Source organism: Coloeus monedula (genome assembly GCF_965178545.1).
Source record: "Coloeus monedula genome assembly, chromosome: 15".
Classification (NCBI taxonomy): domain Eukaryota; kingdom Metazoa; phylum Chordata; class Aves; order Passeriformes; family Corvidae; genus Coloeus; species Coloeus monedula.
This window is the reverse complement of record NC_138795.1, coordinates 15,712,290-15,724,707: the sequence shown is the minus strand read 5'-3', so window position 1 is coordinate 15,724,707 and position 12,418 is coordinate 15,712,290. Positions and strand designations below refer to the sequence as shown.

The window sequence follows — 12,418 nt, the reverse complement described above, 5'->3', positions numbered from 1 at the left end:
GAAACGGGGCCCCGGGCGGCCTCGGGCTGGACCCCGCCGGCGGGGCGCGACCCCCGAGCCGGTGCCAGCCCGCAGCGCCGCGGGGCGGTCCCGCTGGGGCGGCCCCGTGCGAGCAAAGGGGCGGGGGTATGCCAAGGAAGGCGCGGCCATGCAAACCAGCAGCGCGGCATGGCGGCCGCCATGGAGGAGGTGAGCACGCGTGGGGCTGCGGGACCCTGGAGCCGCCGGCCCCGGTCCCACGGCCCCGCTCTTCCCAGGAGCCCCAGGACTCGCCGGAGCCGGCGGCGCGGGAGCCGCGAGTGCGGGACACCCCCGAGGACATCTGCCTGGAGGCCACGGCCAACGCCATCGCGCTGCACCCGGCGCGGCCGCTGCTGGCCGCGGGAGACGTGGACGGCGACGTGTACCTGTGAGTGGGGCCGGGGGCTGGGGAGGGGGTCCTGGCTCTGGGACCCGCTGGGCACAGGCGGGGTTGCTCCCCGGCCGCCCGCGGGTCCCGGCGAGCACTCTCTGTGTTGGCAGGTACTCGTACTCCTGCACTGAGGGGGAGAACCGGCAGCTCTGGTCCTCGGGGCATCACCTCAAGTCGTGCCGGGACGTGGCGTTCTCCCAGGACGGGCAGAGTGAGTGCGGGGGACGTGGGGTGACATGGGGGACGCCGGGCGGGGGCACTAACGCGGCTCTCCAGAGCTTTTCACTGTGTCCAAGGACAAGTCCATCCACATCCTGACAGCGGAGGAGGGACGGCTGGAAACGCGCTTCCCCAAGGCCCACGAGTAAGTCCACACAGGAGGTCATTCCGGGCAGAACGGCTGGGACATTGTCCCCTTCCCTCCTGCGGCAGGGCCACACAGCCCTGGGCCAGGCAGGGAGAGCCCAGAAGGTTGCTCTGGGAGCCGTGACCGTGGGGGTGTGGGGCCGGGGTTTTTGCAGCTCAGCCCTCAACTGCGTGCTGCCCATCGACAACCACGTCTTTGCCACGGGCGACGATGGCGGGGCAGTGAAGGTGTGGGACCTGCGCAGGGGCAGTGCCATCCTGGAGGCACGGCAGCAGGAGGAATACATCAGTGCCATGACTGTGGATGGCAACGGGAAGATCCTGCTGACGGCCTGGTACCAGAGGGGTTTCATGGTCTCGGGGTCGGGCTCCCCGTGTCTGCTCATGGCTGGGGAAGGTGCCCTGTGCCGTGTCCTGTGCTCACAACGTGTCCCTTCCACCTCCCACAGTGGTGATGGCACCCTGGGTGTCTTCAACGTGAAGAGACGGCGCTTTGAACTGCTCTCGGAGCCGCAGAACGGGGACCTGACGTCTGTCGTGCTGATGAAGGTTGGCACTGCACCCCGAAACGGAGCAGGATCCCACAGCCCTGTCCTCGCTCCGAGTGTTTTGTTCTGCCTCCGCCTCACTGCCCTCCTTTGTGCCTAGAGGGGGAGGAAGGTGGCATGTGGCTCCAGCGAAGGCACCATCTACCTCTTCAACTGGGATGGCTTTGGGGCTGCCAGTGACCGATTTGCGCTGAGGGCAGAGACCATTGACTGCATGGTGCCCATCACAGACAGCATCGTGTGTGTGGGGTCCCTGGACGGAGTCATCAGGTCAGGGGGTGCGGAGGTGTGGGATGGGGTGAGGGGGAATGGAGAGGGATGGAAGGGCGTGGGATCAGGAGGGATTGTGGGGGGTGAGATTAGATAGGGAGGTGGTGGGATAGGGTTGTGGAGGGTGGCATGGGATGGAGATACGGTGGGATGAGGAGTGGATGAGACCGGGATTGTGGGAGCTGGGATGGGATGGAGAGGAATGAGGAGGTGTGGTACAGGATGGGGAGGGCTTGGGATGGGAGGGGGAGGTGTGGGATGGGGAAGGAGGGGAGTTAAGAGGGGTGTGGGACAGATCAGCCTTGCTCAGGAGGCAGGACGGGAGGGCAGACGGTGTCCCCGGACGCTGCAGGGCCCTCAGTGCTCCCGTGCGGTGCCCAGGGCGGTGAACGTGCTGCCGAACCGCGTGCTGGGCTGCGTGGGACAGCACCTGGGCGAGCCCATCGAGCAGCTGGCCGTGGCTGGGGACGGGAAGCTACTGGCCAGCAGCGGCCACGACCAGAAGGTGAAGTTCTGGGACGTGTCGGCCCTCGGGTCCATGGTGGTCGATGATTACCGCCGGAAGAAGAAGAAGGGCGGGCCGCTGCGCGCCCTCAGCAGCAAGGCGCTGGGCAGCGGGGAGGATTTCTTCGCCGACCTGCGGGACGAGGCCGAGCCGGAGGCGGCGGCGGGGAAGGGCGGTGACAGCAGCGACAGCGACAGCGACTGAGCGGCCGCGCGGGGCCGGGGGCGCCGCCCCCTCAGCGCTGCCGCCCGCCCCTTGTGGGGGCGGGGCTCTGCGCCTGCTTCTCGCGGGGCGCGGCCAATCAGAGTCGCAGCCCGTGGGAGTGCCCGCCTACGGGGCGTGGCCACGCTGTAATGGTACCACTGTCGGTGGGCAGGACGCTGGCGTTCTGATTGGCTCCTAGGGCTGCCACTCAAGCTGGGCTGCAGGCGTAGTCTTAAAGGGGCAGCGCGTGTCGGAGCAGGTGGGGAATCTCGTACGGGGCAGCGGTTATGGGGGGTCGGAGGCCCAGTGGGAGGAACCCGGAGGTGGCCTCGGGATGGGGGGACAGGCTGGAGAGGGTGAGGCTGAGGGTCCTGCCGGAGGGGGTGTTCCTGACATCGGAGGGACCTGGAAGGGGGGGCAGCGGGGGAGGCCCTTAGGGGTGGGGGGGGGACGCGGCTGGGGTGACAGAGACTGGGAGTGGTTGGGGGCGTCCCTGACTGGGGACCGTGATGGATGGGGGGTGGCTCTGAGATGGGGGGATGTGGCTGGGGATCTCTGGTCAGTGACTGGAGGTTACCACTGAGGGTCTGTAGTGTGGGCAATGCAGGGATGGGGGGATGTGGCTGAGGGCCCAGGTGGAGGGGTTATGGGGGGAGGGGTCATGACTGAACATCCCTGGTGAATGAGAGGGCTCTGAGATACGGGGGAGGACATGGCTGAGGGTCTCTGGTAGGGGATGCGGCTGTGGGAGGGGAGGGGCTGATGCTGGGGTTTGCTGGTGTATTTGGGGGTCCTGGGATGGGGGGTGAAGCAGGGCATTTCTCAGGAGGGGTGAGGGGGTGATGTGGGGTCCTGGAGTGCCTGGCCAGGGCAGACAGGTTCATCGCTTTCCTGCCCTGCTGTCCCAGCAGGTCAATTACCCTTTGTTAATTAATTAAGACTTCAGATCTGTTAGAAATAAACCCAGTGCCTTTCACTTCCCAGCGCCTTGTGCTGATGGTCTGGCTCATCCTCATGAGGCAAGGACTTCTGGTGTACCCCAGGAGGGACAGACAGACTTCCAGAGAGTGCAAAAAAGAACTTTAAAAGTGCACCAAAAGGCTCTTGGAGGATCCTGGGGATTTCCAAAAGGAAGAAGGATGGGACTTGGGTGCTGCCAAAGGGACTTGGTGCATCTAGATGTGCATCACAGTGTGCCATGAGTGGGGAGGGGGAGAGGGACTGGGATCCCTCCCGGGCTGGGTTCCTCCCTGGGGATGAGCAGAGTGGGCAGCGGGTGCAGGGCCTGGAACAGCGTCAGATATGGCTGGACACTGCGGCCAAGGCCCCTGGGGACCCTGTCAATTTGCTGGGGAATGGGAAGGGTCTGGTGCAGTTCTGACAGGATTTCTGATCTTGGCTGCAGCTCGCATTCCCCAGCTGATTTCCTGGCACTGCCTGGGACCCCTTGGACCACCAACTGCAGCCCCCAGGTGCTGCTGGCCCAGGGGCTCATGTTGCACTTGCTGGGATGGGACGGGACATAGCCAGAGGCATTACTGGAGCTGGAGTTGGGGGTGGGCCATCTATGAAACTGACGGACACCTGGAGTCCCTGGAGAGCATAAAGGTGTGTCTCAAAGACACGTGTCTGCTGAGGAAGGCAGGAGCCTCCCTTGGAATAGAAAATACGATGCCCTTCTCCAAATGATAATTTTGAACTTAAGGGGTTTTCAGGCAAAGAGATGAGAAAAGGAATAACAGTTCTTTACTAGTATGTACATGGATAACAAGGCTAACAAAGAGTAACTATGGCAGTAACAACAAACAGAACCAGACACCCGGTGCCGGCCTCTCCGCTGCAGGCCCTGTGCTCTCGCTGCAGCTCCGCTCGCGGCCGCCAGGGGCGCTGGTGGCTCCCGGCCGGGCAGGGCGGGCGCGGTGATTCCCCGCGCCGGCAGGGGGCGCTGTGCCGCCAGCTCGGCCGCCTCTCTCCACACGGCAATGGTGGGTGCAGACGGCGGAAGGGATGGGGAAAAGGCTTCCTTTAGGAGCTCACAGGGGCAGCCGATCCCGGTGCCCCCTCTGGATAGCAAAAGGAGCTGTAGCAGGGACCTTGGGTAGCAAGCTGGGAAGGCAGGGATGAGCAAAGTCCTGGGGTGGTGGACGAGATGCATCGGAAACTCGGCAGCTGTAGCTGGAAAGGGAGGGCATCCAGGCAGGGCGGGGGGTGCAGGTTACAGTGCAGCAAAGAAACCTTGGAGCAGGGGCAGAGGAATGGCGGGGGCTTGGGCAGTGGCCACCCGGCTCTTGAACACCTCCGAGACAGAGACTCCCTTGGAGGGGGCTCGGGGATCCCAGGGTTTCCCCTGAGGCACCCCAGCAGATGGTGAAGGGTCTTTTGTTTGGTGAGGTAGGGTGAAAATAAGGTCCCAGTTCAGTGGCTGCTCTCACAAGCAACAGAGAAGCAGGACCGGGCTGGGCTCCAGTGGTGGCAGCGAGTTCTGTTCCCCCTAGGCAGCGGTTCTCTGAAGCCGAGAGAGCAAGAGGCACCAGCAGCTGCCCCAGCTCCTTTTTCCAGCCCAATTCTCACAGTGTCTGCCCCTCCGAGAGAAACCCTCAGATAAGAAGTGCAGCCAGGTGCCTTCCCTCCTCTCCTGAGCTTGGCAACTTCTTTTGTCTCTCATAAGCACCCGGTTGTTACTGTTCTTTAGCAACAAAAATGGGGGGAAATTCCTTAAGAGAGGGAAAATTAAAAGGAAAATCCCTAACCTCCAACGAGGTGCAACCTCCCAGAGGTCCACCCAAAGATACGGAGGAGGGTGGGCATCAGGAGGCACTTGGAGGAGCCTGAGGGGTATCAAAAGCTGGTCGGAAAGAGCTCAGTGAGTAGAAGACAACAAAGATCGAGGTACCAGGGAGTGCTGCTTCCCACACAATGGGCCCACCAGGTTGTGAAGGCTCCAAATCCCACCTGTCCCTTCCCCTGCCTTTCCTGGTGTGGGGGGAGAGCACTGAGATGTGCTGGACAGGCAGGGAGCTGAGGATGCAGGAGGAAAAGATGACATGACACAGCTGATGCATTCCAGAATTCTTTAGTTTTAATCCCAAAAGAACAACATGTGGCCACACCTCCCACTCCCGAGGAATCATTCATAGACAGCTGGGAACCCCACAGCTGCTTCCTCACTACACAACCAGGTTACAGGCACTCCTCTCTCCACACAGTAGCTCCACCAGCCCACAGAACATCTGTGGCCACTGGGATGCTCCCTGTGTGTGGCCTTGTCCTCATCTGAGGCTGTTCCTCAGAAACCAGGAATGCTGGTGGAGGAATTCCCTCCATCACACTGGCATCTGATGCTGGCAGCCCCTCCAAAAGCTGCTGCTTCTCCAGGATCTGCTCCTCCCATGCAACACAAGCCAGCTTAAAAGAAGCCAAACTGGGCGGGAAAACCAACAACTCAAAACCAGAACCAACTCAAGGGCTGACCGGGGACAGGGCAGCTGCCATCGACCAGAACAGTGGCCCTTATCCTCCAGAGCCAGCTCTCAAACCATTGCAAACAACTCAAAGGAAAGCTGGAACAGGGCTGGGACCCCAGCAGGGCTCAGGCTCAATCATGGCTTCAGCAGAGCGGCTGCCTACGTCAGCTGGCAACCTGCAGTGGAGAGGGAAGAATCAGGCTCTGCCCTCACCCCAAAACCCCCTCCTCTTGCATCCTGTGCTTCCAACCAGGAATCCCACCTGCAGCTCAGAGGTGAGTGTTTCAGCCCTGTCTGCCAGCCTGGGTCCCTCCCTGCACCGACCCACCCCATCCCAGAAGTGCCACAGCTCCACACTCCCAGGAGACACTTCAAGACTTTGGGAGAGGCAGGAGGTTGGCACAGATGCCATGCAAGGACTGACCAAGGACTCACCTAACACCTGGAGAATGTGCATGGCTGCTGCCATCTTGACCTTCTCATGCTCGCTCTGACCCTGCTTGTCCTGCGAGACCCATGTGAACCCACTGATGGGCATGTGGTATCCTGGGATCACCACCTGGTACCAGAACCGCCGCCACCCGTCGGCGTTCACCTGGACACACTTGGTGGTGAACAGGGGTGTCCTCAGACGATGCCTCCAGCTCAGGATGTTCGGGCACTCCAGCAATGGAGGCAGGGCTGCCGGCCTGGGCACTGCCAGGCTCTTGTCTCCGTGCACCCAGTTGGATGATGGCTCCTCCTCCCAGAGCTGCAGCTTCTGCTTCATTTGGGGGTCCAGCCAGTCCACCCTCATCCCTGCTCCCCTGAGCCTCAGGTTCCCTAGGAGACAGGAGATGCTCACCTGCCCACCATCCCATCCCATCCCATCCCATCCCATCCCATCCCATCCCATCCCATCCCATCCCATCCCATCCCATCCCATCCCATCCCATCCCTCAGCATCTGTTGCAGTGATCTCCAGGATTTTAGGGGCAGCTTGACTTGAGGGGCAAGGTGAACAGATATCAAAGCCAAATGCTTCTCAGCTGGGGCAGAAATGGCTACAAACCAGGACTTTGGAGGTCCCAGCTGGACGTCTGGGAAGTGTGTCCCATCAGGACATTACAATTGTGGGATGGGGCTCAGCGGGATTGAGCAGCTCCACTGGGAGGGTTTAAGGGACACTGAGGGGTTGGGCAGATCCATTGGGAGGTTTAATAACTTGGTCAATGTTCTGGATGCCCTGAACTGGTACTGGTGATGCTCCTGCTCTGAGCAGGCAGACCTCCAGCAGCTCTTTCATCCCACCACCACTAGGACTGCTGGAAATCAACTGTACCATGGGCAGCTGACATTCCATGAAGACACGGAGAGAGCAAGGCTGAAGTCACCTTGCAGCCAAGCCTGGAGGTAGGAAACACCAGGAAGACCAGCCCAAGCAGCATCCCTCAGCACCACTCACCTTCCATCAGGGCTTTCTTGGCCAGGGCAGCAGCCTCATGCGACCTGTACTTCAGCACAGCGAGCTTGGTGGGTCTCTGGCAGGGGCTGGTGTGCAGGGTGACACTGAGGATCCCCTCAGTGACCGTCTGCAGCATGGCCTGCAGCTCCTGCTGGCTCACCGAGATGTCCAGGCTGCTGACAATGAGCTCACGCTTCTGCGTGCTCCGGCACACCACAATGGCGCAGCCCTTGCGCATCTGGAAGCGGTGGAAGGTGGCGATGGCGTTGCTGGCATCCTGCAGGGAGGTGTACCTGGCGTAGGCGAAGCCCCGGTTGAGCCCGCTGAAGGTCATCATGAGGCGGAACTCGTAGAGCTTCCCCACGCTCTCGAACAGCGGGATCAGGGTGTTCTCGTAGATGTCCTGCGGCAGCCTCGCGATGTACACCTCGGTGCCGGCCGGTGGTGGGCCGCCCACCCAGCCTGCAGGGGACACGGTGCCCGTGGTGAGCCCTGCCGTGCTCCCAGGGCCCCACAGCTGAGCTGCTCTCCTGACATACCTGGGGGAGGCCCTCCGTAGCGCCTCTGCCCGTTGATTTGCACCAGCTCAATGCCGGTCTCCTTCTCCCAGGCAAGCAGGGCCATCTTACTGGCCTCGTTGATTCTGTTGGTCCACATCTGAAGAAGGAGATGATAGTGGTGATTGAGCAAAGAGCTTTAAGCTCCCAACTGGAAGCATCCCAACCCCATGAGGGAACTACAAGATCCACTGCCAGCCAGCCAGTAGTGAAGCAAACGAACCCCTCTGCTCTCTGAGACCTGAGGAGCCTCCCAACACTGCCATCCCAAGGACTGTCCAAGCCTGCTCCACATGACTAAGTCCAGCAACTTTGTTAGAGCCCAAAGTCACCAACAGTTCCCTACAGCCCTGCAAGGGCTTGGAAAGCCAAAATGCAGGCAGCAGCTGACAACTGAACTGGAAAGCTGGTGCTGCAAGAGGGGGCTGGAGCACAAAGCCAAGATGACCCATTGCATCGTGACAGCTTTAAAGTGAAAGACAGTGGGTTACATTGAATATTGGGAAGAAAATCATCCTTGTGAAGATGGTGAGGCACTGGCAGATGTTGCCCAGGGAAGCTATGGCTGCCTGCAAGTGTTCAAGGCCAGGCTGGATGGGGCTTGGAGCAACCTGGGATAGTGGAAGGTTGCCTGCCAGTACAGAACAGATAATATTAAAGAAAAACAAGAACTGACAACTGAACTGGAAAGCAGGAATGCAGCTGAGTTATTATTGTCCTGATGCCTTAGGTTTTAGCTTTTATATTTTTCAGATCCTGTACTGCCTAGTATGTAACTCTGAAACTTCATATACCTTGTCAGCTACTGTTCTCATGTTTTGGTTAGACATAACAAACCCTCTCTGGGCCTGAACTCAAGGACACCTTGTTGTCCCAGGCCCTGAAATAGGTAAACCGAGCCTCTGGACAGGGGAAACAAACTTGGGGTAATGACATCATTACCTGAAATTATCACTGGAGAATTAACCCTGATATGCAAATGGACCAAACTTACAAAAGTGTGAAAAACCCGTGACCCAGAGTCCATCTTGGGTGGAGCCCCTTGGGAGCTTCTGACTGCCCAAGGTGTTCCTATTGAAGGCACTCAATAAATACCTACTTTTATTCTCTTAATCTTGTCTAGCCTGTTTTCAGGTAGCCACTTGAAGGCATCAGTTCTGGCACCCCATGAAAGGACAAGGAGGCTTCTGGAAAATCCTCTGGACTGGGAAAACATCCAACTACCCCCTCCACCCCCTGGCACTGCGGGGGGGGGGGGGGGGGGGTGCCGCTGTAGCCACAGTCCAGATGGTGTCAGAACCCAAGAATCCTCCAAATTCAACACAGAGGCACAGGGGTGAGTGAGTAAAACTGCTATGGTGTTGTTAGTACCTGGGTTTGGTGTTAAGAGATCTCTCATAGTTTTGTTTGGTATGTGGAAGAATCTCAGAGGGTCTGAGGGGGGGTTTCAGTTTGTTTTGTTGTTCTCCCCCTGTTCACTGTTTGCTCATGAGAAGCAGGGAAGGGCGCTTTCCGAAAAGGAGCTTTAGCACTGCAGTGACAAGGTCTGGCCTGAAGCTGACAGTAGTGCTGTGGGTTAAACTGCTGGCACTGCGGATCTAGGGGCTGTGAGTTTGAGCCCTGTGTGTTCCTTCTCTTTCTGCTTATTAGTGTCTGGTTAGGTTGCTTTGCTTTATTCCTGCAGTTTTTCCTGTGTGTAAGTGCAGACATGGGATGTATCTCCTCATGTGAAGATACAACTCAAATATCCTGAGACTCCCCCTTGGGCTTGATACTGAAAAACTGGTCAAAGTTAACCGGGAAAAACCCACTGCTTTCAAAACCTGAATTGATCAGCCTGTCTGAAATAATTTGGCCCACTTTTGAATTAAATAACAATGAGGCATGGCCCAAATTTGGCAGTTTAGATGAAGAATTAATATCAAATCTGGTATCTCACCTATGCCAGGACCAGTATTTTGGAGAGTTTGCATGTGTGAGGCTTTTTATGCTTTTATCATGTAATGAAAAGCTATAGGGATGCTTTTAAGAAAGAAGTGGAAAACAGGTAAAAGAAAGAGCCTGCACTCAGTCCACCATGTGTGAGGGGCAGGGAAGAGCTGGAAGCAGATCTAGTGGCCCTGACTCTGAGACCGGGGCCACCTGCCATTCCAGCCCCTCCCTCACTCCTGCCACCACCGGGGGTTGCAGGGGGAGGGGGATGACACTCGGCTTCAGTGGAGGAGGAGGAGGCTTCAAGGAGGCGGGAGAGGGGGGACCCAGCTTTGCCAAAGCCCCCATCGATAAAAGAAGAGCCGGGGTGGCTCTGGCAGCCGGGGATGGCCCCGGCAGGGCAGACCCGTACACTTTGGTCTGGACGCACTTCCCTTTTCTGCTCTGCCCCGTGCCTCTGCCTCCTCCAGAGGTAACACGGGCGCTTGAGTTTCCATGGCATCACCATTTGCCTGGAGACCGGCTCAGGGGACGGCATCATCAGAGTGAGCCCAGCTGAAATTCCCAGGTGGAGTAAATCCTGTCCAATGGAGACGGACAGCAGTATCCGCTCGGGTAGGTCCTCCGGAGAGGACGATGAGAGAACAGCTGTTCTGATCAGAGGAAAGAGGGGAAGGATAGCAAGAAGAGCCATAAGAGAACAAAGTCCTGTAGCAAAGCGGACCAGATCTCAAAGGGAAGACCCAGTTTTACAGGCCCCTCTGAGACAGGCAGTTGGTAACCAAGGGCCTGTATATATAAAAGTCCCGTACTCTCTTGTAGAGTTAGAACAGTGGAAGACTACCGTCGGAAAATAGAAAGAAAACCCAGATAAAGTAGCCAATTTGGTAGCAACAGCAATTGCCACACAGAACATGGACTGGAGTGATTTGAAATCTGTGATGGACACATTGGTTGATCACACCGAGAGAGAGATGGTTAATAAAGCTATTTTAACTTCTGTAGAGTCACATATCGCAAGCAGATCCATCCAGGGCACAGTTGCTGAGGTTTTCCCATTGACTGATCCAGGGTGGGACCCTAATTTACCAGAACAAATGGCAAGACTAAAACAATACCAGAATCTCATAGTGTATGGGTTAAGACATGGCGTCACTAAAGCTCTAAACTGGCCAAAGCTTTACAAAGTAAAGCAAAATCAAGATGAGTCTCCCACTGATTTTTTAAATAGGCTAAGAGAAGCTGCAATTAAATATACAAACCTAGATCCTGATTCGACTGAAGAGAAAGCACATCTAACTCTCCTGTTTATAGGTCAAGCTGCAAATGATGTAAGAAGAAAGCTGCAAAAGTTAGACGGGATCCAGGACATGAGTAAATAGTTAGAGGCAGCCTGGAAGGTATATCGGGACAGAGACCTTGGTGACAAAGTTAGACACCATCCTAGCAAGAGGGTTAGTCAGGAGAAATCACCAACAGAACTTCCCCTCTGGACGAAGATCAGTGTGCCTTTTGTAAGAAAAAGGGACATTGGAAAAACAACTGTCCGATGTTGAAGAAGAAATCCCCAGTTGCCCAACTCATTAAGGGACAAAACTCAGAGTGATGGGGACCGAAGGCCTCTCCCCCAGCAGAGCCTTTGGTTATAGCTGAGCTTGGGAAAGACGACATTGAATTTGTGGTAGATACCGGAGCAGCATATTCTGTGTTAAATACTTTAGAAGGGAAATTGACTCAAGATACTGGTCATGTTGTTGGGGTGACAGAGGTAAGTGAAATACGGCCCTTCTTCCAACCTTTAAAATTCAAACTGGGGAAGCACTGGGTAACTCATCAATTCCCTTTATATGCCTAACTCCCCGTAACCATTGCTGGGGAGGGATTTATTGGAGAAATTGGAAGCAGAAATTAAATTTAAAAAGGGAAAGGGTGTACAATTTATAATTCCTGAATTAAATTTGTCCAAGCTGCCACACTTTTTATACAGAATAGATGTGGTGAAATCCCCACTGAAGTTGAAAATGCCATCAATCCAATAGCATGAGCCACTGATGTCCCAGGAAGATCCAAACGAGCAGAACCAGGAGCCACACTGGTAAGGCAAAAGCAATACCCTTTGAAATTAGAAAGACGTAGGGGATTGACATCTGTAATTGAAAAATGCCTCCAACATGGGTTATTAGTGCAATGTGAGTCCAGGTATAACACGCCCACCCTTTACCTGAAGAAAGCTGATGGTAAGAGTTATTGATTAGTGCAAGATTTAAGAGCAATTAACAAAATTACAGAGGACATACACCCAGTAGTAGCAAATGCCTTTTGATCACACTGACAGACAAATGTGGCAGGGCATATCACCCCTCTCCCCACCACAGGTAGCCAGTGCAGATAGGAGAGATAACCCAGGCAGGCAAGGCCCAGCAAGTATCATCTCCTGGCACCAAAAGGTCTGCCAGCTTAACAGATGTGGGAAGAGATAAAAGAAAACAAACACAGGTGACCAAAAGGCCTGTTTTACACTATAAAATTACTACAGGTTATCACAGAGGCAGAAGTCTCTTACACACTCCCTGGGAACATGCAAGACAATTTCTCCCCAAAGCTTGGATGCAACTTTGGGGTTACTTTTCCAGAAACTGAGGAAAAGGATTTCCATGTGTGTCCCTTCAACAACTGGTAGTAAAATACATTGAATCCTAACCAATACTATTTCTTC

The 12,418-nt window shown here is 56.3% G+C and overlaps 2 protein-coding genes across 2 annotated transcripts; one reads left to right on the top strand and one right to left on the bottom strand.

The window, feature by feature from the left end:
• The first annotated feature begins 156 nt into the window (after positions 1–156).
• WDR55 (WD repeat domain 55) lies at positions 157–2,468 on the top strand. Its single transcript, XM_082291769.1, has 8 exons — positions 157–189; positions 258–409; positions 523–623; positions 689–776; positions 934–1,113; positions 1,228–1,327; positions 1,427–1,596; positions 1,978–2,468. Exons 1-8 carry the CDS (start codon positions 169–171, stop codon positions 2,303–2,305), a joined length of 1,140 nt encoding a protein of 379 aa, XP_082147895.1. The 5' UTR covers positions 157–168; the 3' UTR covers positions 2,306–2,468.
• A 69-nt stretch (positions 2,469–2,537) lies between these two features.
• Positions 2,538–7,870, bottom strand: DND1 (DND microRNA-mediated repression inhibitor 1; the record flags this gene model as incomplete). Its single annotated transcript, XM_082291443.1, has 4 exons — positions 2,538–2,710; positions 6,205–6,591; positions 7,214–7,675; positions 7,753–7,870. 4 exons carry the CDS (start codon positions 7,868–7,870, stop codon positions 2,538–2,540), a joined length of 1,140 nt encoding a protein of 379 aa, XP_082147569.1.
• Positions 7,871–12,418: the final 4,548 nt, after the last annotated feature.